Raw genomic sequence first — 21,754 nt, forward strand, 5'->3', positions numbered from 1 at the left:
CTGCGTGGTGTTTTCATAATAAAATAACACAGGTTTGCTGGTCACAGTTACAGCCGGCCACTGTAGCATTGATTATTCATCTGTTTGATAATTTTTAAGCTCAGTTGTGTACATGTTTATCATTGTTGTTGTATAACGGTTGACGCTAACGGTTTCCTGCTTTCTTGACTGCGCCTGCGTGTGTGCGTATGGCTGACTGTTTCCAGGTGCCCCTCCCGTCACTGTGCTCCCCAGCCGGTGTCTCTGCTGCCATGGAGGTGGGCAGCCTCCCCGTTGAGCTGTGGAGGGTTATCTTAGCCTACCTTCCTCTCCCTGACCTGGGCCGCTGCTGCCAGGTGTGTCGTGCCTGGCGGGAGCTTATCCTCTCTCTAGATAACACCCGCTGGAGACAACTCTGCCTAGGCTGCCGCGAGTGCCGGCATCCCAACTGGCCCAGTCAGCCCCATCTAGAGCCCCCGTCCTGGAGAGAGGCCCTAAAGCAGCACGCCCTAGCCACCCGCACCTGGACCCAAAATGGGCCAGAGCTCCAGTCCTCTGCCTGCCTCCTCTTTTTCCGTCGTCGAAAAGACCGCAGGGTTTGGCATGTGGGGCCTGGATGCGAGTTTGAGACCCTACGTGGGGCCCTTGGGGTGGTGGGGCCATATGATCGTGTGGTTCTCCATCCAGGGGTGTATGAGGAGCAGGCAGAAGTGGCGCTGAAGGTGCCTGTGGAGCTGGTTGGGCTGGGACGATTGGGTGAGGTGGCCCTCCTGGTGTGCATGGAGCAGCAGTGCCCTACGGCCAGGCTGTGTAATCTGGTGTTCATGCCACCCTGGTTCTCCACTGTGGTCTATAAGGTAAAGAACAGCTTGTCTTGATGGTTTCTTTGTTCAGCAATGTCTTATCAAGTGTTCAGAATAACCTAGTCTGCTGACTCCTGTATCCTCAAATATCTTAAAGTCAGGTCTAATTGTGTTTGTGTCTTTCATGCTGAATCTGTCTGAGCCCAGTCACCTTTCTCTCCTTGCTTTGCTTTCTAGACGTCATGGGGTCACGTCCAACTAGATAACTGCAACTTTGAGGGGACCCAGTTGCAAATCCGCGGTCCAGGAACCTGCCAAGCTCGCTTCTGCTCCTTCTCACAAAGCAGCTCTGCCCACTTGCTGGGCGTTGTGCTCAGTTTATTCGACAGCTGTGACTTCTCGGGAAGTGACACAGCTTCTGTGACAGTTGAAGGTCCTCCAGTTTCAGAAAGGAGCTGGGCTTGCAAACACTTGGCTGCCCTGGCCAGGACGTTCCCATCGTGTGGCCCATTTGGGAATAACAATAGCCCTCCCAGAGGCCGTCTGGCTGGCTCAACTGGTGCACATCAACCGCCAGGTGCTAATGTTAAAAAGGAGCATGTGAGCATAGAAGACTGGCAGAGGAGGACTGGGGTAGATGCAGTGTGTCAGGGCACAGTGATTGAGGACTGCTGGAGTGATGGTGACCACAGCGAGGGAGAGGAGGAAAACCAAGATGGAGGAGGAACTAAGAACACCAAAAACCCATTTACATTGGATTACAAAATCCCATGTGACCAGCATGGCCTATCCCATTTGCTCAAGCCCCGGCCAGATGGCTCTCTGCCACTGGCCTCCTCCCCAGATCCCCCATCTGTGACCCCTGAACCCCTCACCCTCCAGCAGGAACTAGACAGGGACCCGGAGGCTCAGATGTTGGCAGCGTCCACTCTTGGCTGTATCCTCAGACGCTGCCTCTTCAGGGAAGGGAAGGGTGGTGTGCATTTGTCTAATTATGGACAAGCTCGGCTGGAGGGAAATGTTTTCCGTGGGCTGAACTATGCTGTCCGCTGCATCCAGAACTCCACAGTAAGTAAGATCATAATTATGCTTTTCAGACTAATGGAGTGTCACTTGAATGTATCTTAACACAACTTATAGGCAGCATACCTTTTTAAGTCACGAATCAAGGTAAGGAAGCAGCTCAGATCATGAGTAATTAAGCAGCAGTTTCCTATTCAAAGTGTTACTTGAGCTCCCTCTCATCTCTCTCGCCTCCTTCAGATAGTGATGCTGAGAAACGAGGTGTGTGAGTGCCGTGCATCAGGTGTGTTCCTGCGCCTCTCTGCTCAGGGCCTCATCGCAGAAAACAACATCCACTCGAATGGGGAGGCGGGACTGGACATCCGAAAAGGGGCTAACCCCATCATAGTGGTAATTGATACTCCACTGTATATTGAAGTGAAGTTTTTAAAGGAAGAAACAAAGAATTTCCAACGTTCGTCAAAATAATCTTAACACAACGTCCACTTCAACTAGAGCATTCAACAGCATCTCATGGTCAGTTGTCATGGATAAAGACATTTATGAAATGCAATAAAAGTGATGTATAGAAGCTCACACTAGATTAAATTGTTTGTAACATCAGTAGGTACATTTCCAAATGTATCTGTGTCTTAGTTTGATGTGTAGTCCCTGATTTTCCCATCGTCTTTTCTACTCCTTTTATGCTCTCTTGTTCTGTCCTTCCACAGTGCAACAAAATACATAGTGGTTTGCGTTCAGGGGTTGTTGTCCTTGGCAACGGAAAAGGTTCAATTCGAAGCAACCAGATCTACAACAACAAGGAAGCGGGCGTGTATATTCTCTTCAGCGGGAATCCTGTGGTCTGGTAACGTCTAACTTGCCTAAGAATGTGTAGTCCCTGATGATTTTCCCATTGTTTGGATATTATTCATTGTGCTCATACAGTATGTAGATGGGGGATTTTAGAGCTTAGCTTTGTTTTTCTAATGCTAATGCATCAAATTAATGTTTTTTATAAACCACCACTACAATAGGCATTTTTCAAAGCACAGATGTGATGCTAGGAGTGCGGTTGGTAATATAAACAAGAAAGCCTAACCCAGTGTTTCTGCATAGACTGCTACATAAAGTCTGAACTTGTTCGGTATTTGCTCCTGTTACACTCATATTCTCTCCTCACCTTCTCTCCTAGTGGGAATCACATCTTCCAGGGCCTGGCAGCAGGGATAGCTATAAATGAGAACGGCAGAGGGATGATAACAGGTGTGTAACTGGATCTGTCCCACCTCCTTTTCCACATTTCACAACAGCCAAATGGGTTCTTCATTTCCCCCATTGATATGCCAGTTACAGAACTAAAAGCATTTGAGGTTATGAACCCTGGTATTTTTTTTTTTTACATACAAATTAATTTTAGAGAATGTGATCAAAGAGAACCAGTGGGGGGGTGTGGACATCCGCAGAGGAGGTGACCCCATCTTGAAGAACAACTACATCTGTTATGGCTACTCAGACGGCGTTGTGGTGGGAGAGAGAGGCCGCGGCCTTATTGAGGGAAACCATGTTTACTGTATGTAACTTCAGCCTCATAATGGCTCTTTATCTTTGGTCTCATCTTTACCTACCATGGCACAGATGTTTAATTTCCTCCTCTTCCTCTTGTTTCTGCAGGTAACAAAGGCTGTGGTGTGTGGGTTATGTCGTCCAGCCTCCCGCAGCTCCTGGGAAACTACATCACCCATAACTGTATGTATGGGCTGGCAGTGTTCTGCAGGAAGGACCCAGAGAACATCGATGCAAGGGAGGGGAACTGGCCAGGGCAGGAAGGGATTGGTGGAGATGGAGGCAGCGGAGAAAGGAGGGGAGTAGAAGGAGAAGGGAGAGAAGGGCAGGAGAACTTGAATGAAGAGGGGGAACTGTTTGCATGGGAGAGTGATCTGGACAGTGAGGATGAGCGCCACTCTGCCCGTCGTTCCATCAGTGTGGCGCTGGTGGAGAGCAACTGCATGAACTACAATGGAGGTATAAATAGAGCTCTAGTAGTACATAGTGCCAAGTGCACGAAGTCACTCACTTCCTGTCTCTAATGTTCTCTCCGTCTTTCCCTCTCCCTTTCTGTAGCGGTTGGTCTGTACGTGAAGAGCAGTGAGCCCCTCAATGTTTTTGCTAACCTCGTAAACAGTAACCGTGGCACCGGCATTGCTGTGCTGCAGAGTAGCCAGCTGACCCGACTGGTTACAAACTGCATTCTTGAAAATGGTCGAGGTGGTGTTACTGTGGAGAAAGACTGCCGAGTGGAGCTTCGAGGTAACGGCATCTATAAGAACAGTGGCCACGGTGTCAGTTTCAGTGGTAACGGGCAGATTGTGGAGAATGATGTGGTTGGAAACCGTGGATACGGGATCCAAGTCTCTGGCAGTGCTGACATCAAGGTGAGATGGACTGAGGCATGAACACAGACTGTTTTTTACAACACTGTACATATCTCCTCAATGAAATATCAACACATCATTTATGTGCTTTTTTTATGGTTTTATCATTTTTATCTTTAGGTATTGCGCAACCGTGTCCAACCAGCACAGGGCTGCGGCATTGCTGTGGTAGGGCCAGTAAAAGGTGTTGTCCATGACAATCTCTTGTTCCAGGGCCACCCTGGAAACAAAAAAACACTGCTACATATGGATCCTGGCAATGAGAGCTGTGTGTTGCGCAACAACAGTGTTCTAAGGCATAATAACAGGTAACTAGGCAACCAACAGAAAGTGCCAGAGATTCAGAGGCCACCAGTGGCTTCACTATCTGCACTCTTTCTCCCTTTTCCTTCTGCTGTCCACACACACACACAAAGCAGCTGTAATCTATATTTTCATAACGATGTATCAAATGACAATGTGAAAACAATGTGACAGTGTGAACGAGATCGCTCGAAGTGATGAACCTACAGAGAATTATCACTTATTGTTATTAGACTTACATTCGCCCGGTGGCCAGAAACATGACTCCAAGTGAATAATAATGTTGCTCCATAGCTGCTTGATGTATAAATAAAGACCTGTTTGCTAACAAGTTTGCCATACTAACGTAAAAGGTGATATGTCAATATTGTGTTCACAACTTGTTTCCACTACCCACAAGTGGCCAAAAAAAATCAGTTATTGCAGGTTCAATATCTGCACTGCTCCTGATTAGTCTGAAAAATTCTTATTCACTCTTACTTCTTATCTCTTTCCATCTTGTAGCTGTACATCTGCTCCTCCCTGGGTTTTAGAAAACCCTCCACCGCGTCCACTGGCCAGCTCTCCTTCTGGCCTCTCCTCATCCCAGTATCCTTCCCGACTTGGAATTTCTATGACGACCAGGATCAGCGCCACTGTAGAAAATGGTTGCCATAGCGGCAGCATGTTCTGCTCTATCCTGTGAATACCGACAAGCACTAGGAAACCAATGTGAATGACTTTCCCAAAAGGTCAGCATCTGGTCACTTCTGAACTGGTGTCCATCATACATGTGGAGCACTCTGACCTTCCTCAGAGAAGACCTTCCAAAATGATGCCCTCCTGTTGGGGTGGAGTAACTGTCCAGGAAGTAAGAGGCTGCTCCCAGTATAACCACTAAATGGGGCCATCCACCTTCCAGTGCATTAGGGTAGCACAAGATTTTGTTAATCTGAAATCAGACTTTTGTAATTTTATGATAGATTTCCATCAAATGTGGACTTCAAGCATAGTTACCATCCTACATCTTAAAAAAAAACATGTGCATACTGAAGCTTTAACTTAATGGTGTCCTTTTACGTGTGGATTTCATATTCATGTACAGAACTGCTGTAGATTTTGTTGGTATTGTTTTTGCTTCGGAGACTCACTGGTTAGGAAGTGCACATTTATAAATCCTAGCAGGAGTCAGAGGCTTCAGAGATGCCAGCTTCAACCATGCTACAAAGTAAAAGCTGTGCCTTGTTTGACTTTTTAAAATCAATGATTGTAGCTAGGGAAGGAATGGTCATGGTGTGAGGTGTATATGCAAAAAAAAAACAAAAAAAAGCCAAACTTAAGCTTCTGCCTCTTGCACAGAGCTGCTGTTTCCTGGTGAGTCTGTGTTTTTGCATCATGTCCTCCATGTCGTTTTTAAAATGTGATGCATTTCAGACACTATCAGCAGGCTGCAGTGACACACAACTACACAGACTCACCTGGTAATAGCCAGTTATAGAAGGAAAAAATGATGTTCAGTGTGCAATATGTGCTGTCTACAAATGTGCCTATACGTTTTGACCGTCTAAGCTAGATGTTTTCTGCCATCTAGAGTTTGTTTACACCCCATTACTCTGCTTTTTTTGTATCTTGTACAGTAAGCATTAAGTAACGATATCACGTACAACTCAAAGTTCATCACTTTATTTGTCTACAAAATGCATTAATAAACAGTTCTTGTTTGCGGCATTCAACTCAACTAGCCAACTCGTCTTCTCTTGTGTTGATCTTCAGTGCATTTTCTTGCGTTTCCGTCTCTCCATGAACTGATCATATTTGACCAGAGGTAGAACAAGGGAGGCCTGCCTGTGTTCGTCTCGCAGTCCAGCCTCATCAGCCCTCCCCCGGGCCTGTTTAATTAGGGTCAGTCCCATTGACTTTGCTACTTCAATCATCCTATAGGAAGACACAAAAACTCAGTTACCGTATACTGCCGGAGTTGTAATGCACCTCATACTGACAGTGTTTTATGTGGTAAAGCATAAGCAGAACAATGGCCCTCCTGAGTTATTTAAACTAACATTGAGTGTTCTTAATATTTCCTTTAATGTTAAATGCATTTGTGGAACATACTGACACACCACGCATTACACATTAAAAAAAAAAAAAAAAAGCAATACACATACTTAAGTCTCTATACAGAAGTGCAGACTTTTTTATTTTTTTTACCTGGCCTCGGTGATTGCCAGGTCACGGTGCAGTAATGTGAGGTCAGCAGTCATGTGACCCATATGCAGCAGCAGGGCCAGAGAGTAAGCTGCTAATTTGGCACGCATTGATGAAGACACCATGTTCTGGACCCTAAAAGGGGAAAGGTAAAGTGGAAAAGTGATGTAGGTTTGTACGCAAGACTGAGTAGCCAAACCAGAGAAAATGTATTCAACTAATATATTAAGACCTATGTGTTCTGATATAACATATAGATCCACCTGTAGATAGTGGTGCAAAATACTGCAAGAGACAATAACACTTTGAATGACACTTTGTTCATGGTAATCGGAAATTTGGCAAGAAAAGTGAAAATCAATTTCCATGGATTTTTGATATGAAATTGCAAATGTAATCCAACCAAATCAAATTCCAGACACATCCCAGTGGTTATGAAATATGTGCCGACAAGGTGCAAAGCAAATGCCCCGCAGATATTTTACTCGATGATAAATGTGTAACAGTTTCATCACACCTGCCATTGTTGAAAGTCTCCACAGTGAATGTTCTCAACAGTTTGCTCTGAACGATGCGTGGACAGCCTTCCTCCTGGCCAACTGTATATGTAAAAATAAATCACCATTAGGTCTGTGCTCCCGAGACGTGTGTAGGACACATGTATGAAAAAGGCAACATTACTCACACTTGCGGGTGATGCTCTTCTGCCGTGCCAGTTTGAGGAGCAGAGACAGGAAAAAGGCGCAGCGTGCCGTTTTATCTCCGGCTTCGCCTACAGTTGCCATGTTCTCCAGGTGCTTCACAACACACAAGCACCTTAAAGAAAAAGTACAAACAAACATTAGAATGCAAGAAGACAAAATGTAGCTTAATAAAATGTCTCCTTTTGTCTCCCTACCCTCCGTCATCTCTCATCTTCTGCAGCTCCTCAGAGGTCAGTGCCGCCATCTTGGAGCCAGCCTGCTCCAAAGCCTCAAACTCCACTGGACTAATGACTGTGGATATTGATTAAGGAAGGAGACCCGAACAAACAACCTGAGGTGCAGATTTCACATCCAACTATATTTTCTGTTCCACCATCTACTGTTCTTGCATTCCCTCATTGACACACACAAACACACACACAAAGAGCATGAAGGATACGATCGTCAAATAGATAGACGTTCTCACGTTTGTCAGCACCTGCATTACAGGGAGGCAGGTGGAGAGCAAGGTCACCCTGGGACTCTGTCTCGGCCACTTCCTGTTGTAGAGCTGAGAGGAGAGAGAAGAAGAAAAATATTATTCGAAAAATTCGGATAAAAAAAATTGACACAAGAACAGAAGAAGACTACGTGGAGAGAAAGATGACGACTCAAGCAGCCAGATAATAAGGATTACCTTAACCTTTTTCTTGCTACATTAACCAACCTCTCTTTGAGATTTCTTTAAGGTGAGCCCTCAGAAGACTAGCTAATGATTTTTTAGACTACTGTGACTATGTGGCTTACCTTCCAGACCCTTCTGGCCAATCACAGTGTCGGCAGCCTTAGCCACTGCTTGATGCAGGGTATCACTGCCAACCTGATTCAGCCTGCGGGAGCTCAGAGCTCTCTTCTGTTTGTTGGTGCCAAACGCCTCAATCAAAGAGTCAACCTAAAGAGAAGATGTGACATAAGATTAAGACATTAATACCAAGTCTTTTACTTTTTGGAGTCTTCCCTTTTTCTCTGAGAAACAGGACAAATCATCACACCTTGTCTCTGTAGGTCTGAGTTGTGTCCTGGGGTTTTGAGGTCTCTGTCGTCTCTCCTGGTGAAAAAACATCGCAAATACATAAAATTGCATTTGCATTGACAACAGGAAACAAAAGCACCAAACATTTTCCTTTCAAAAGATGACAATCTGGTTGTTTTGGCTAGTTATCAATAACTTGGGGTATGTAGACTCCTTATAAGCAGTAAGCATCGTAATCAACACACAGGCGATTTTTTTTCCTTTTACCTAGTATAGCAGGTTGCATGTTGAAGAGCTGAGCACTGTGCACCTCCATTTGCATGGTCTGCTTGTTCAACACTCCTACATAATATCTAGACAGACACCACACAACATACTTATTAACTCTCTTCATAGTGGCAGTTTGCCACAGTCACAATATCTCAAAACATGATCTCAAAATATGAACCTACTTGCAAAGGTTGTTGCATTTCAAGGACCCAGTTCCAAAATTATGTCCAACATAAGACAGTCTGTCTGATTCAGCAACCTAGACAGAAGAAGACAGAAGCAGCACAGTCATGAAAGCACTTAAAGCAGAGCAACACAACCTTAACAAGTCATCTTATAGATGTAAGGCACACTGCAAATAAACAGTCCTGAGGATAAAAGCAGCCCTTCATCTTTCTCACCATGATCCGTCTGCTCTTTTTCCTGGGGTTACTCTCATCTGCGTTCTTGTACATCGTGAAATCCAGTTTGTCTGCATTTTTGACGGTTCCGTTTGAAAAGCGGACTGTGAGAATGAACTTGTCAGTTATTGTGATTAGTACCATCGTAAACACGTTTAGAATATGTACGTGAACAGTAAGTGAATGAATGCAAGTGGCAACTAACTAACAAATTGAATGAATTCCTTTTTACTACTGTGAAATTTAACTTCATACACACGAGAATATCCTGACACTCCACTTTACCGAACACAAAACTACACAACTAGCCCTGCTGCTAGCACCCACGTGTGCAATACAAATGGGTGTTTAAAATAGAGAAGATAAGCACGACCCAATGTTAACAAGCACGATTACAATTTGTAATCGTGTAAAACTTTCGACAACCAACAAACGTGAGATAGTCACCAATAACAGCTTTGTCGGAATCTCTCTCCTCTCCACAACACACCAACGAGCAGGAGGCAGCCATACTTGTTGTCATGGGTTTTCAGGTGTGGCAAGAGGTTTCGCTCCTTTGTATTTCCGGGTTCGTCAAGATTCTAGTTCATGCCAAAGAGAAACACGCACATTCGACCAGAAGGACCATTGAAAATGTATATCTATTCTTCAATATTAAATGAAGTGTTAGGAGCAATGTTCAGTAGGTGAGTAGGCTACTGGTAGTGTCAGCTTTCCCATCGCAGGAGATTTTTCAACCTATTGTTTTGAAAATAATGGGTGATAGTGAAATCCATGTATGGTAGTACACTCAAATTAGGCCATGATATGGACGTGGTTATACAGTATTTTGCAGGGTTTAAAATGTATTTTCTTGATATGACTTTGTAACAGTTTTAGCTGTAGACAGCTGTACATTGTTGTTGTTATACAAATTATGCTGTAGTTTACTAATCAGAATCAGAATGAGCTTTATTGGCCAAGTATGTGTACAAGGAATTTGACTCCTTGTAAGCTAAGAACAAGGACAACAAAGCTGAACAAATAAAGGTAAAGCATAGCCATGAATATTATGCACACAAGTATGTGAAAAAGATAGATGTAATGTAATTCGATTTTGTACTTAAAACATTTTAACTAGCTGCAGTACTTAAAAAAATAAAGCTTTTATATTGCCATTGCAGTGTTATTATTTTAATGCTAGTATTCATATTAGAAAGTTGGTTATAATTTTATGGAAGATAAATTCATGTATATCTGTCCAAAACGTAGTTGAAATCAGAAAAGTTGAAATCAGAAAATAAATGCTTAACATATATGAGAAGACAGTAGCAGAAGGAGTTTCCACAAAATAAATAGCTTGACACTGTATAATCTTTGGATGGACAGGCTCTAAGGCTGCAGCAGCGACACCCTGTGGTGAAACACGGAATTGCAGTCCTTCACCTCGGCGAGGTCATGGACATGGAAGTGAAGCACAGCGCCACCCTGTGAGTCTGGTTGGGAAAACCCGTCTGAGTGCCATACAATTATTAGAAATCCTAACACAGACATGTCGGACCCGGATAGTGATTGAGAGTCAGTATCTGTCTTATTAACGGCTGTTATATTTGCCTGTGCCTGGGGGTGACACTGACAGACGTGTCTAGCTGCTCGAGACAAACAGTCCCCGTGAGCGCACATCACTGGCACCTTTCGCCCCCACAGCCAAACCATTCAATGCGAGTATATTGTCAGGTAGTGGACCGCAGGGGACCTGGGGCGTAGCAGCAGAAATGTTAGCTAGCTGTAGCTAACAACATTTGATGGAAAAAGGTGCTTCGATACAAACAAGCGGTCCAGCCAGGTGGCCGTATGCTACTGCTTCTGTTCTAGCGAACAGGCATTTTGCTGGTCAGTAGCCAGCTAAGTTTAGCCTTGTCAGTTTCTGGCCAGGGCCCTGTTTCTGCCTCGTTACGCTTTCGGGAAAATTCAAGGTAACGTTTGTTAATACTGGCTCTCTAATCTCGCCGTCATAACAACAGAATGCTATGTTTTTGCTAATTTAGCTAGTCACTTTAGCTACTGGTCCTGTGTTAGCCAATCTAGATTTGCTAGCTATCTAATACCCATCTAACGTTATTACAGTGCATGCTATGCTCTGTGCTCTGTAGCTACTGTGTTAACAATGTGGTTGTCACGCTAATTTAAGCATCAGTAAACAATTGAACCAGTTTAAGTGCAAATTATTTCACAGCATATTACTTTATAGTAAGGAATTGAGCCCACTGGAAATCTTTGCTCTTGGTGCACATTAATTAATAATCTCACTGGAAGTTTTGTAGTCCCATTTTATGTGTAGGGCCACAGACAGTTTTTGCTTATTTTGTCACTGTGTCCAAATAACATTATCAACACCTTCTCAAACAAAACTGGCACATGAAAACCACCTTCATCTGTTTTAAAACATCACCTCTTCTGTCCCTACTGTCATTTCAGGCCTCATTCATCACTACACTCTCTAAGGCTGCAACTAACGAGTATTTTCATTTTCAGTTCATATGTGGATGAGTTACCCAAATATTCGATTGATCATTTAGTCTATGAAATATCAGGAAATAGTGAAAAATGCTGTGTCCGTTGTTTACCAACAATCCAAAACTCAAAGATGTTCAGTTTACTAGAACACATGACAGAGAAAAGCATCAAATATGAGAGGAATGAAGCAAATGTTTGGAATTTGTGGTCAACAAATGATTTAAACATATATTTGACTATCAAAACTGATTTTGAGAAATGCTATGTCGATCAACTAATCACTACAGCTTAACAACCTTCACCTGCTTCTGTCTTTAGCGCCATGGATTTCCCGGGCCACTTTGAGCAGATCTTCCAGCAGCTCAACTATCAGCGTGTCCACGGACAGCTGTGTGACTGCGTCATCGTGGTGGGAAGCAGGCACTTCAAGGCCCACCGCTCGGTGCTGGCGGCCTGCAGCACCCACTTCAGAGCCCTGTTCACTGTTGCAGAGGGAGATGCTAGCATGAACATGATCCAGCTGGACAGCGAGGTTAGGAACTCTTCAACTTGAGATAATAGCAGTGATAGTAATTCGGTAAAAACTACTGACATGTCTTAAATAGGGCCAACAAGATCAATCAACTTCTTGTGTACTTGCAGGTGGTGACAGCTGAAGCTTTTGCTGCTCTGGTGGACATGATGTACACCTCCACACTGATGCTGGGGGAGAGCAACGTCATGGATATCCTCCTTGCAGCCTCACATCTGCACCTCAACAATGTAGTCAAGGCTTGTAAACACTACCTGACCACGCGCACCCTGCCCATGTCCCCCTCATCCGACAGGCCCACCCATCACCACCCTCAGCAGGAGCAGCAGAGGCACAGGCAGCAGCAGCAGCAGCAGCAGCAGCAGCAGCAAGTAGCAGATTTATCAGTGAACCCTACTCTAGCAGCTAATGCTAACCTCGCCGCAAACGCTGCCACGTCAAAGTTGCAGCGCTCCTTCCTCCTGCAGCAGCTGGGGCTTAGCTTGGTGAGCTCTGCTCTGGGTGGGATGGAGGAGGACGGAGTTGGAAATGTAGTTGGCAGAGGAGTGGTTGAACAGAGAGCGTCCTTTCCAATCCGGCGCTTCCACAAACGCAAGCCCTCTCTGGCCCTGGGCCTGTCAGAGGAGAGACCCAGGCAGAGGCAGCGCCCCTCTGCCCCTAACCTGGGGCTGTTAGGAGAAGGAGGGGGGAACGCAGAGCGAGAGGAAGGAGCGCTACTCTCCCCGGACTCCCACAAGATGGGGGATGAATCCAAATTGGATGCCGCTATCACTGGCCTAGTAGGGGTGTCACAAGATGATCCTCAGATGCCCAGCCAGTCAGACAGTGGACATTGTGAGAGGGAGGACTTGGGGAGAATGCAGGGAGGGGTGAGCAAGGAGGAGGACATGGAAGACCAGGACCACCAGGACAGCAGAGCAGGGCTAAAGATTAAATCGGGGACAGAGGAAGCCGAAGAACAGGAACACAAGGTGAAGTTGTGGCTTGATTTGATGTTTGTGACAAAGTAACTAACTCATATTCAGCAGAAATTACTCACATGTGCCATTAAAGAACAAATCTGTTAGTTCTTGGATGAGGCACAAAAGCATTTAACACATATTCACAAATCACGCTACTGTAGTTTCACTGCTGTCCTAGCATGCTCCTTGACTTTTTAAAAATCCTCCATTGCTTTAAACAGGTGGTGGTTAAACGAGAGCCGCTGAGTTCGCCTGAGCCAACTGATGAAATCAGTGACGTGACGTCGCAGGCTGAAGGCAGCGACCCGGCTGAGCCCGGAGGCCGGGAGGAGGAGGAGGAGAAGGCGGAGCTGAGCCCAGAGAGCAGCGACCGCAGCTTCACCTCTGAACCCCAACCCAGTTCTGACTCCCTGCTGCAGCCCAGCTCCCAGCTTCTCCTCAAGAGCAGCATGGGAGGAGGCACCGGAGTCGGAGGAGGTTTTGGGTGTAATAACGGACTGGGCGGCAAACCTGGTTTTAGTATTTCCAGCTTCCTCGGCCCTAAGGATTATGGAAGTGGCGGGGCAGGGTTGGTTGGAGAGGATGACCTCCCCAACACAACAACTGGCGATGCAGTAGCGCATCACTTCCTGCTCCGACAGGAAGCTGTTGGGCCCTCCGGCTCTGCTTCTTCCTCTCTTCTGCAGTCAGGTCCACTCGGTGGTGAGAGTCGCAACGGTTTTGGAGACAACCTACAAGCCGATTCTCTGTTCCTCCGCCCCCTGCATGATGGTTTAGGGGACCCTAGAGAAAGTGGGGGAGGTGGTAATGGAGGGCGTGGAGGGGTAGATCCCTTTGGTTTGGACTTCCAGCGCTCTAGCCTGGGGCTTCACTCCCTGGCGCGACCCTCACGAGGGGCAGGAGGAGCGACTGCCGCTGCTCTGGGTTATCCAGGTTACAGACGTATTGCTCCAAAAATGAGCATGGGCATGGGTGGAGAAGAAGGATTAAGTGGTGTCCTCCAGGACGCCGCCTCTTCCTCCTCAAGTCTGGCAAGTCCTCTGCTTCTAAACAAAAGTGGTGGATATGATATGAACAGTGGCAGGCCCACCTCCCTCCCCCCACAGCTGACCCGAGCTTCAGCCGACGTCCTGTCCAAGTGCAAGAAGGCTCTGTCGGAGCATAATGTCTTGGTGGTTGAGGGAGCTCGGAAATACGCCTGTAAAATCTGCTGCAAAACCTTCCTCACGCTGACGGACTGCAAGAAACACATCCGCGTTCACACAGGAGAGAAACCCTACGCATGTCTCAAGTGTGGGAAGCGCTTCAGCCAGTCCTCACACCTGTACAAGCATTCCAAGACCACCTGTCTGCGCTGGCAGAACAGTAACATGTCCAACGCCCTGCTGTAGGTGTCAAAGTGGAGTGGGCCGACAGGATGAATACATTAGGAATTAGTGATGGGCTGAATTTTAAAGTCCCAAAAATGTTTAGATTTTTCTGAAGCTGTGACAGAGCAGCTGGATCTGATCAGCTGTTCTGTCCAAACCAACCAGTCCTGACCACAGACCAAAGATAGGGGTGATAATGTAAGCATACATTTTCTTTTCCAGGACTAACCCATTCTATCAAGTCGGTGTAAACACATTTTAGCCTGTAGAAAGATTATAGGGATGCAGAACATGCTAAAGGGCCACATTAATTGCTATGGATTCATCATAGAGTACTATAGATATACACTGTATACTCCGCTGTAGTAGTATTATGAGGAGTTTCCTTCACTGTCAATACATGCGTAAAAGCTGCCACACTGTCGGCTGTATTATGTTTCTAAAAGTCATCATGTGAAATTTAGCTGATGCGATTTCTTAATGCTGAACATCTGTAGTTCGTGGGACACTTATTGAAGCAAATTTGACTCAGTGATTATAACACTCAAAGTGAGTGTTTGCAGATCAGAAGCAGCTGTGCAGCACCAACATTAAGAACAAATGTCATGTAAAATAGTGTCTTCATGTGTAGACTTCATTGCACATTTATAAAACATGTAGCAGCAGCCCACGTCAGACTGTGGAGTCATCACAACCGTGCATATTGACTGTGGGTTAGGGTTCTGATTCAGATCCAGATATAATACCTGTAAGTATTGTTGATGGTTGTGTGCTCTTGATACTTAGTATGCTGTACAAAAAGGTGGACGGGGTCAGATTCAGTCCTGTGAGACAGGCCTGAGTAATGCTGACATCTGTAACTTTTTGCAAGTTCAGCCAACAGAAAAGATGACAGGTAATCTAGTGTTTTTTTACCCTGTTCGTGGTATGTAGTGAAAATGTCGTCAACTGAACAAGTGATATAAACTTGGTGCTTTAATTTACTGAAGTGATGAAATTTGAGGCGATTGACATTGTCGAGCAGGAGAGGAGCATCCCAAGAAAACAGCTCAGCATTTCTCAACAGCTGATAAAGGATAGTCATGCATATTCAACCACCAAGTCAAGTCAAACTGATGTGAGATGTTTGACCTCTGTAGTTGCCTTTCAGTCAAAGCACCTTTAATTACCATCATCGGAAGTGTTGCTTAGCTCAGTTAAAGTTGAGAATATGTCCAGTAGCTGGCGAGATAATTCAGTTTGCACTGATGGGGCCTTCACACTTCATGTGACTGCAGGAAGAAATGTCTCGCTTTGAAACGTTCACACCTGTCATTTGTCAAATACAAGTTTTGAATAAATGGGGAAACTTGGATTGCACTAATCAACCTCTTGCCCCAATTTGCGCTTGCCAGACAGAGCTATTAACGTTAGAATGAAGTGTCACATTGTTTATTGGAGCAATGAAGGAGAGAAAAGTCTCAACTTGCACCGTCTTTGTATTAAAAGCAGGTAAAAAAAAAAAAATCTGCATTCTCTGAACCTTGCAGTCTTTTCGAGAAAACTAATATTGATGTAATATTGAATTATAATGCCATTTTAATACCTTGATAACTTCATAGGAAATTGCGCTGTAAATGCACCTTATTTTGTGTCATGATGTGCAAAACTTGCTGAATAAGATGTGGCATTGAGTGGCTTTCCCTCCGTATTGGTTGCTGACTGGGAATGACCACAACACGTTCAGCTGTGGCTGACAAGTTTACTGACCGTCCAAACATCAGCATCAAGTTTCCTGGTCGCTGGGGTTCTTGTGTGTACAGTATGTGTGTTCATTAAAAGGGCAGTGAAGGTGTTCTGAGAGTCATAAATATTGCACATTCGTGGTTGGTTTCATCACTTTTCTCTTGGAGGAGAGACAAAAAAAAAAAACTCATGAAGAACTGAACATTTGTATACGTTTGCTACTGTACTTGATATCAGTGCTTTATACATGTCTCTTTGTACATCTAATGTTGCATCTGTTCCAAAAGCACCTAGACAAATCATTCTTTTTTTTGTAACTAATATGTTTGCTGAAATGTTGAGCTATGTGAAAACGTTGCTGTATTGCAATTATCCAACTCTGCCAGCTCTCGAGGGTTTTTCCTTCTGTTACACTACCATCAGGATGAGTTTGCAGGCCGGTTTTCTAGAATACACGACTCAGTTTTTCCTGCGGGTTGTAAATACGAGCAGCTTCATTGGTAGCCAGTTGGTTAATTGAAATCAGTGTCCATGCAGTGTTGTAGAGTTCTGTTTAAGTGAACCAAAATGGAGAAAAAAAAAATAACACTTATACATGTTTGCCTTTTTGTATGCTTTATTGCTTGCTGTATTGTGTGGCCTACACTGTCACTGAGACACACATGGTCATTGCTTCCATTTCTAGTTGGCACCTTATTGTACTGTAGAGTCATCACACTGTTAGCCAGTTCAAAATGGCAATTTTATTTGACGCATACAGTATATTAATGATTAATCTTGACTTTTTACTTCAGAGGAATAATTGCCTTGTAGGATGTTCTCCCTGTAAACATAAGCTAACCTGCAGTTTGCCCTGTAATTCTTGACGCTATGGAATCAATAGTAAAGCTTGGCCACAGAATTTAAAATGGCCGCTGATGGTTAAATCTCAAATCTGACGTCTGTTCCTCTGTGTTCCCTACTCTCATTCAGCCTCCTCCGCAGTCGGGGAAGAGGCAGCTGGGATATCCTCTTGAGAAATACAGAGTTGTTGAGGTGATGGAGAGATGTAGTCCTCCAAAATGGCCTCCATGCCTCACACAGTGGCCTGTTAAGGATTAGTATGGTGCTGTCTTCTAAAGCTGTTGCATAAACAGTTAATGTGAATTTTCTGAAAAATGCACTGACTGTATTACCCCTGTATGAATATGCCAACATTTTAAGATATATAAAAGGCCTAAATTGATTATAAAAGTCATTGCCTTACGCCCTCTCGCTTGAAAAGCTGGGCATTTGTTGATATGCCAAATCTGAAGTATTTCTGTGTCTTTTTCTGTATACCTAACATAGTGTAACCATGAGAGGATTAAATGTTTGTCTCTTTACTGTTGAAGGCTATGAAGATTGTATGGTATGTTCAGTTGTTGTATAGACTGAATAAAAAAACAATGAAATTCAGTTATGTTGCTGGTGACATGTTTATGAAAGAGTAATAAGACAACATTAAACTAAATGTCATTGTACATGTTGACTGATAATTAAAGCATAAGCAAATAAGGAAACATATCATTACACACTTGAAGTCCCGTTTTTATTTTAATCCTCTAAAGAATAATTAGGTGCATGAGTTGAACTGATGGTCCAGTATTCAGCCAGTTGCCAGAGTGGAACCAGTTCCTTCTTACAGTTTGAGTTCTTTGATCATCGGCTCGCCCCGCAGGCCGAGGAGGAGGTTGTTTGCTGACAGGGCAGACATGGCATTACGGGTCGTATAGGAAGCACTAGCAATATGTGGGAGAATCACTGTGGGAATTAAAAAGACAAATATAGGCAGTGAAAATTGAGCACAGTGATTAAAAAGTTGGCCTTGTTAGGTCTCCTGAAAACCAGACTATTTTTAAGGCAGTTTCAGCACCAATAAGTCAGACACACTCACCACAGTTTTTGAGGGTGAAGAGTGGGTGACTTGTGGGTAGGGGCTCAGGAACAGTGACATCTAACCCAGCAGCCGCAATCTGCCCAGTGGACAGAGCCTCATACAGGTCTTCCTGGTTCACCACACCACCTCTGACACAACAGAAAGACCAGAATTATAGACAGACACAGTAAAAGCACAGTTACTGTACTCATGGCCACATTAGCCTGCACTTAACCCCCCCCCCCCATGTACATGACAGCACCCAGTATATATATATATATATATATTCATCATTCATATTGTGTACAATATGTGTTAAAGTGATTCAAGTGTGTGCTCGTGTGTAAGATGAGGGTACCGGCTTGTGTTGATAAAGACGGAGGTATTTTTCATCTTGGTGAAGAGGTCCTTGTTGCAGATCTCCTTTGTTTCCGGTGTTAAAGCACAGCACACCGCCAGAAAATCGGACTGCTTCGCCAGCTCATCGAAAGAGACTAGAGTAAGAGACAGCGCCACTGATGTCATCACGTTCAAATAAAAGGCTGGCAGTGTATCATTAGTGACCATGAATCTATAGTCCTTACCGTACTCTGCATTGATGATACTGGCCAGCTCAGGCCTGGGGGCCACATCTGTGTAGATAAACTTCTTGACCTTGAAAGGTGCCAGACGCTCAGCGATAGCCACACCTTCGATCACCAAAGACAGAAGTATCAGATTCACAGAAATGGCAGCTCGATGACAAGCTGATGTGCATGATGTGTGTAGTGTTTCAGACACTGTATGCTCACCAATCCTGCCCAGGCCCAGGATACCCACAGTGCTGTTGGCCAGCTCATATCCACACAGCCACAGAGTTCTCCACGTGCCCCAGCCACCACTGACGCATGAGAGAGACAGAGAGATGTGTATTTAACCTTTGACCAAAAAATAAAAATGTATGCATAGATAGATTTGAGTGTGTGTGTGTGTGTGCGTGTGTGTGTTTAACGTTACGTCTTGGCTTCATGCGTGGCCTCTATGAGCCTCCTGGAGGTGGTGAGCAGCAGAGCCACAGTCAGCTCAGCCACAGAATCTGTCAGAACATCAGGAGTATAACCCACACGGATCCCTCTGGAGGAAATCACACACACACACACACAACATGTTACACACAATGTAATACGGGCGAACAAACACGTATATACACACAAATCCACACTTTTGACTTTAATGCGTCTTGAAGAAATAGAAAGACAGGAATCACCTTTTCTTCAGCTCCTCCAAAGTCAGATGGTCAAAACCCACCGACATAGTACTGAGGACCTTCAGGTTCGGACCTGCAGGAGGACACCAAACATAAACACACACTCACACACATACGTACATCTGAGAGGGTTTTCAGAATCAGAATCAGAATCAGAATCAGAAATACTTTACTGATCCCCGGGGGGGGAAATTGTACAAATTGTTTTCATTGCATTCGTCATTCAACTGACTCAAAGACTGTCCTCAGACCTGCAGCGTCCAGCAACTCTGCATCAATCTTCTCTGTCAGCACGCAGAGCAGACCATCAACACCTCTGACCTTCTGAAGCAGCTCCTTCCTGGGCACAGGGGCGTCGTCCGAGTCCCACAGTTCAAACTGCACCCTGGGAAAACAGACGCCATGACTGGAGATCCAAATCAATTCAATTTTTTTAAATTATCCACAGAAGGAAATTCCGTGGTTGTTAGAGCTACAATTAAAGGTGCCACTAAGATACACAGTATTTCAAGCTATTTCACATATACTGGAGGCCTTAAATAATAGAAATACAGGGACTTTAAGGTGCAGTGAGGCATTTTTTCAACTCTGCTGTGGGGGAATACCCTTTAGGCAACCCGTCTTATCTGACTAACCTAAGAGCAAACATTAGCCGCCCTGTTTACTCAAAGTAAATGATGAACTTCACAAAGCAGACATTTAAAATTCAAAAAGCTATCACAGTCAAATCAGCTACATGATGCAGTTAAATGGTCGTACAAGATGCTCTATGTAAAGATCATTTCAGCTTATTTAAACTTATCATTTAAGTGACTTAACACTCTGACTCACTGTCCAGACTCACGGAGGATCCTCAGGCCCTCAGGTGGGATCTGTCGGGTGACATACACCCGTTGCAGGGTCGACATCTCCCTCTGCACGTTGCTCGTCAGACCCCCAGTGATATTCAAAGGAGCAACAGCGATCCGCTGGAGCCGACGCAGTGCCATACGACTGCACCACATTGCCAACAGGTAGTAAATCTGTGGGCAGGTGTCCGAGAGGTGAAGTGGTACTTTGGAGTTTAGAGTCTGTTGTGTGCATGGTTTTGGCAGTAGTTCAGGGGGAGGTTCCTGCGTGTGTCTTTGGCCAATATGATTAGAGGGTGGGTGTCTCTAAAGTCTGTCCCAGACGAACCAAACACAAAATCATTGAGTCAAAACTTTGTCTGGCTTCAGGATTAAGTGACATTTGCGGCCAAACACAGACACATAGACCTCACTAGACACACACACACACTCTTTTTCTCTTTGTCTGTCACCCTCTCACACACACATATACATACACAGATACAAATTACACAAATGTGACAGACAGCAGTAGATTTATGTTTTCCGTACATTGAGTCAGTGGGATGTAAATGTTTCACTCTGCTGTTGACCTTTGTTTCTTTAAACAGTGGAGGACCAAAAACCTGTTTTGTATTTTCTGTCCTGTCTATCTGGCTGGGACTGTTTAACCAATCTTTCTTTATTTTCATAAATGGAGCTGAGTTTCATTCAATGCTATGCTTTTTCCCCCCTTCTAAGTGATACTACATTGTCACAGGTCAGTCAAACAGAGAACTGATGTCTAAAACAGGTGTTAAATAAAAGAAGAGTACCGCTCAACAACATCTTGCAAGGATCTTGTACTCAAAATATTTTAAAGGTTGGAATTTGTTTTTTAATATTTTGATTCTGGCACTCATTGATTACATTGAAATATATTTTAAATAATTATTTTAAACAATAAATAATGGTTCGCTTGCTTACATTGAGTTTTATGAATAAAATATTGTAAAATTGTGAAAAAGACTATATCACTATCTCACACACTCACATTCAAACTGCTTCAGCATACTACCCAAGCCTTGTCATCCAGAAAGTTTTATAGGATCTGGCAACCTTTTCTGTCCTTACTTGTAACTATAAATGTCATTAATCTGTACATTGTAACAGGTATCTTATCTTTTCTTTTCCCTAGTTTTTTCTTGACATATAACATATAATGATGTATAATAATGCCCCTATATGGTATTGATGTATGAGACAGATAAGTGAAATAATTTTCTTGCTGATTTATATTCTGAAAGTTTAATATTTGATATTTAATATTTTTAATAATGAGAATAGAAGAGAATGTCCTTTTATCAGATTGACACTTGGGGTGGTTTTTAGGGTGGTAACGCTTCCAAAGTAAGTGAAATGTTACCACAAATGTTGTCCTGAGAAATACTGTGAAACTATTGGATGACCTTGGTCACGTGATTGTGGTAACCCGGAATCAATCCAAGTTTCTAACCAGTCACAGCCATTCATTCGCTATAGCTCGTCGCGCATACTGACAGGTAGCTACGTATGATTATTTGTCTAATTTTAACAATGTTTACAGGGAATTTTTCATATCGATTGG

The 21,754-nt window shown here is 44.1% G+C and overlaps 4 protein-coding genes across 5 annotated transcripts; 2 read left to right on the forward strand and 2 right to left on the reverse strand.

Moving 5' to 3' along the window:
• The first annotated feature begins 251 nt into the window (after positions 1–251).
• Positions 252–6,234, forward strand: fbxo10 (F-box protein 10). The gene is made up of 10 exons (XM_070917762.1): positions 252–836; positions 1,020–1,850; positions 2,046–2,195; positions 2,516–2,652; positions 2,980–3,050; positions 3,205–3,357; positions 3,459–3,809; positions 3,909–4,219; positions 4,340–4,527; positions 5,027–6,234. Exons 1-10 carry the CDS (start codon positions 252–254, stop codon positions 5,205–5,207), a joined length of 2,958 nt encoding a protein of 985 aa, XP_070773863.1. The 3' UTR covers positions 5,208–6,234.
• On the reverse strand, positions 6,169–9,616 carry polr1e (RNA polymerase I subunit E). The gene is made up of 12 exons (XM_070917774.1): positions 9,541–9,616; positions 9,094–9,197; positions 8,875–8,951; positions 8,690–8,775; positions 8,442–8,497; positions 8,197–8,341; positions 7,850–7,960; positions 7,605–7,701; positions 7,392–7,522; positions 7,224–7,305; positions 6,710–6,841; positions 6,169–6,436 (listed from the first exon to the last, which is right to left on the reverse strand). Exons 1-12 carry the CDS (start codon positions 9,614–9,616, stop codon positions 6,271–6,273), a joined length of 1,263 nt encoding a protein of 420 aa, XP_070773875.1. The 3' UTR covers positions 6,169–6,270.
• A 914-nt stretch (positions 9,617–10,530) lies between these two features.
• On the forward strand, positions 10,531–14,474 carry LOC139302442 (zinc finger and BTB domain-containing protein 5). The gene is made up of 4 exons (XM_070926141.1): positions 10,531–10,562; positions 11,908–12,121; positions 12,232–13,092; positions 13,305–14,474. Exons 1-4 carry the CDS (start codon positions 10,531–10,533, stop codon positions 14,472–14,474), a joined length of 2,277 nt encoding a protein of 758 aa, XP_070782242.1.
• Positions 14,475–17,838: 3,364 nt separating this feature from the next.
• On the reverse strand, positions 17,839–20,325 carry grhprb (glyoxylate reductase/hydroxypyruvate reductase b). 2 transcript variants are annotated; one of them, XM_070923240.1, is made up of 9 exons: positions 20,153–20,325; positions 19,573–19,706; positions 19,322–19,394; positions 19,072–19,188; positions 18,867–18,955; positions 18,660–18,764; positions 18,434–18,569; positions 18,094–18,224; positions 17,839–17,960 (listed from the first exon to the last, which is right to left on the reverse strand). In XM_070923240.1, exons 1-9 carry the CDS (start codon positions 20,323–20,325, stop codon positions 17,839–17,841), a joined length of 1,080 nt encoding a protein of 359 aa, XP_070779341.1. The 2 variants fall into 2 exon arrangements, with proteins under 2 accessions (XP_070779341.1, XP_070779333.1); XM_070923232.1 differs by having other exon boundaries at positions 19,072–19,275.
• Positions 20,326–21,754: the final 1,429 nt, after the last annotated feature.

This window comes from Enoplosus armatus, chromosome 2 (assembly GCF_043641665.1).
Source record: "Enoplosus armatus isolate fEnoArm2 chromosome 2, fEnoArm2.hap1, whole genome shotgun sequence".
NCBI classification, from domain to species: Eukaryota; Metazoa; Chordata; class Actinopteri; order Centrarchiformes; family Enoplosidae; genus Enoplosus; species Enoplosus armatus.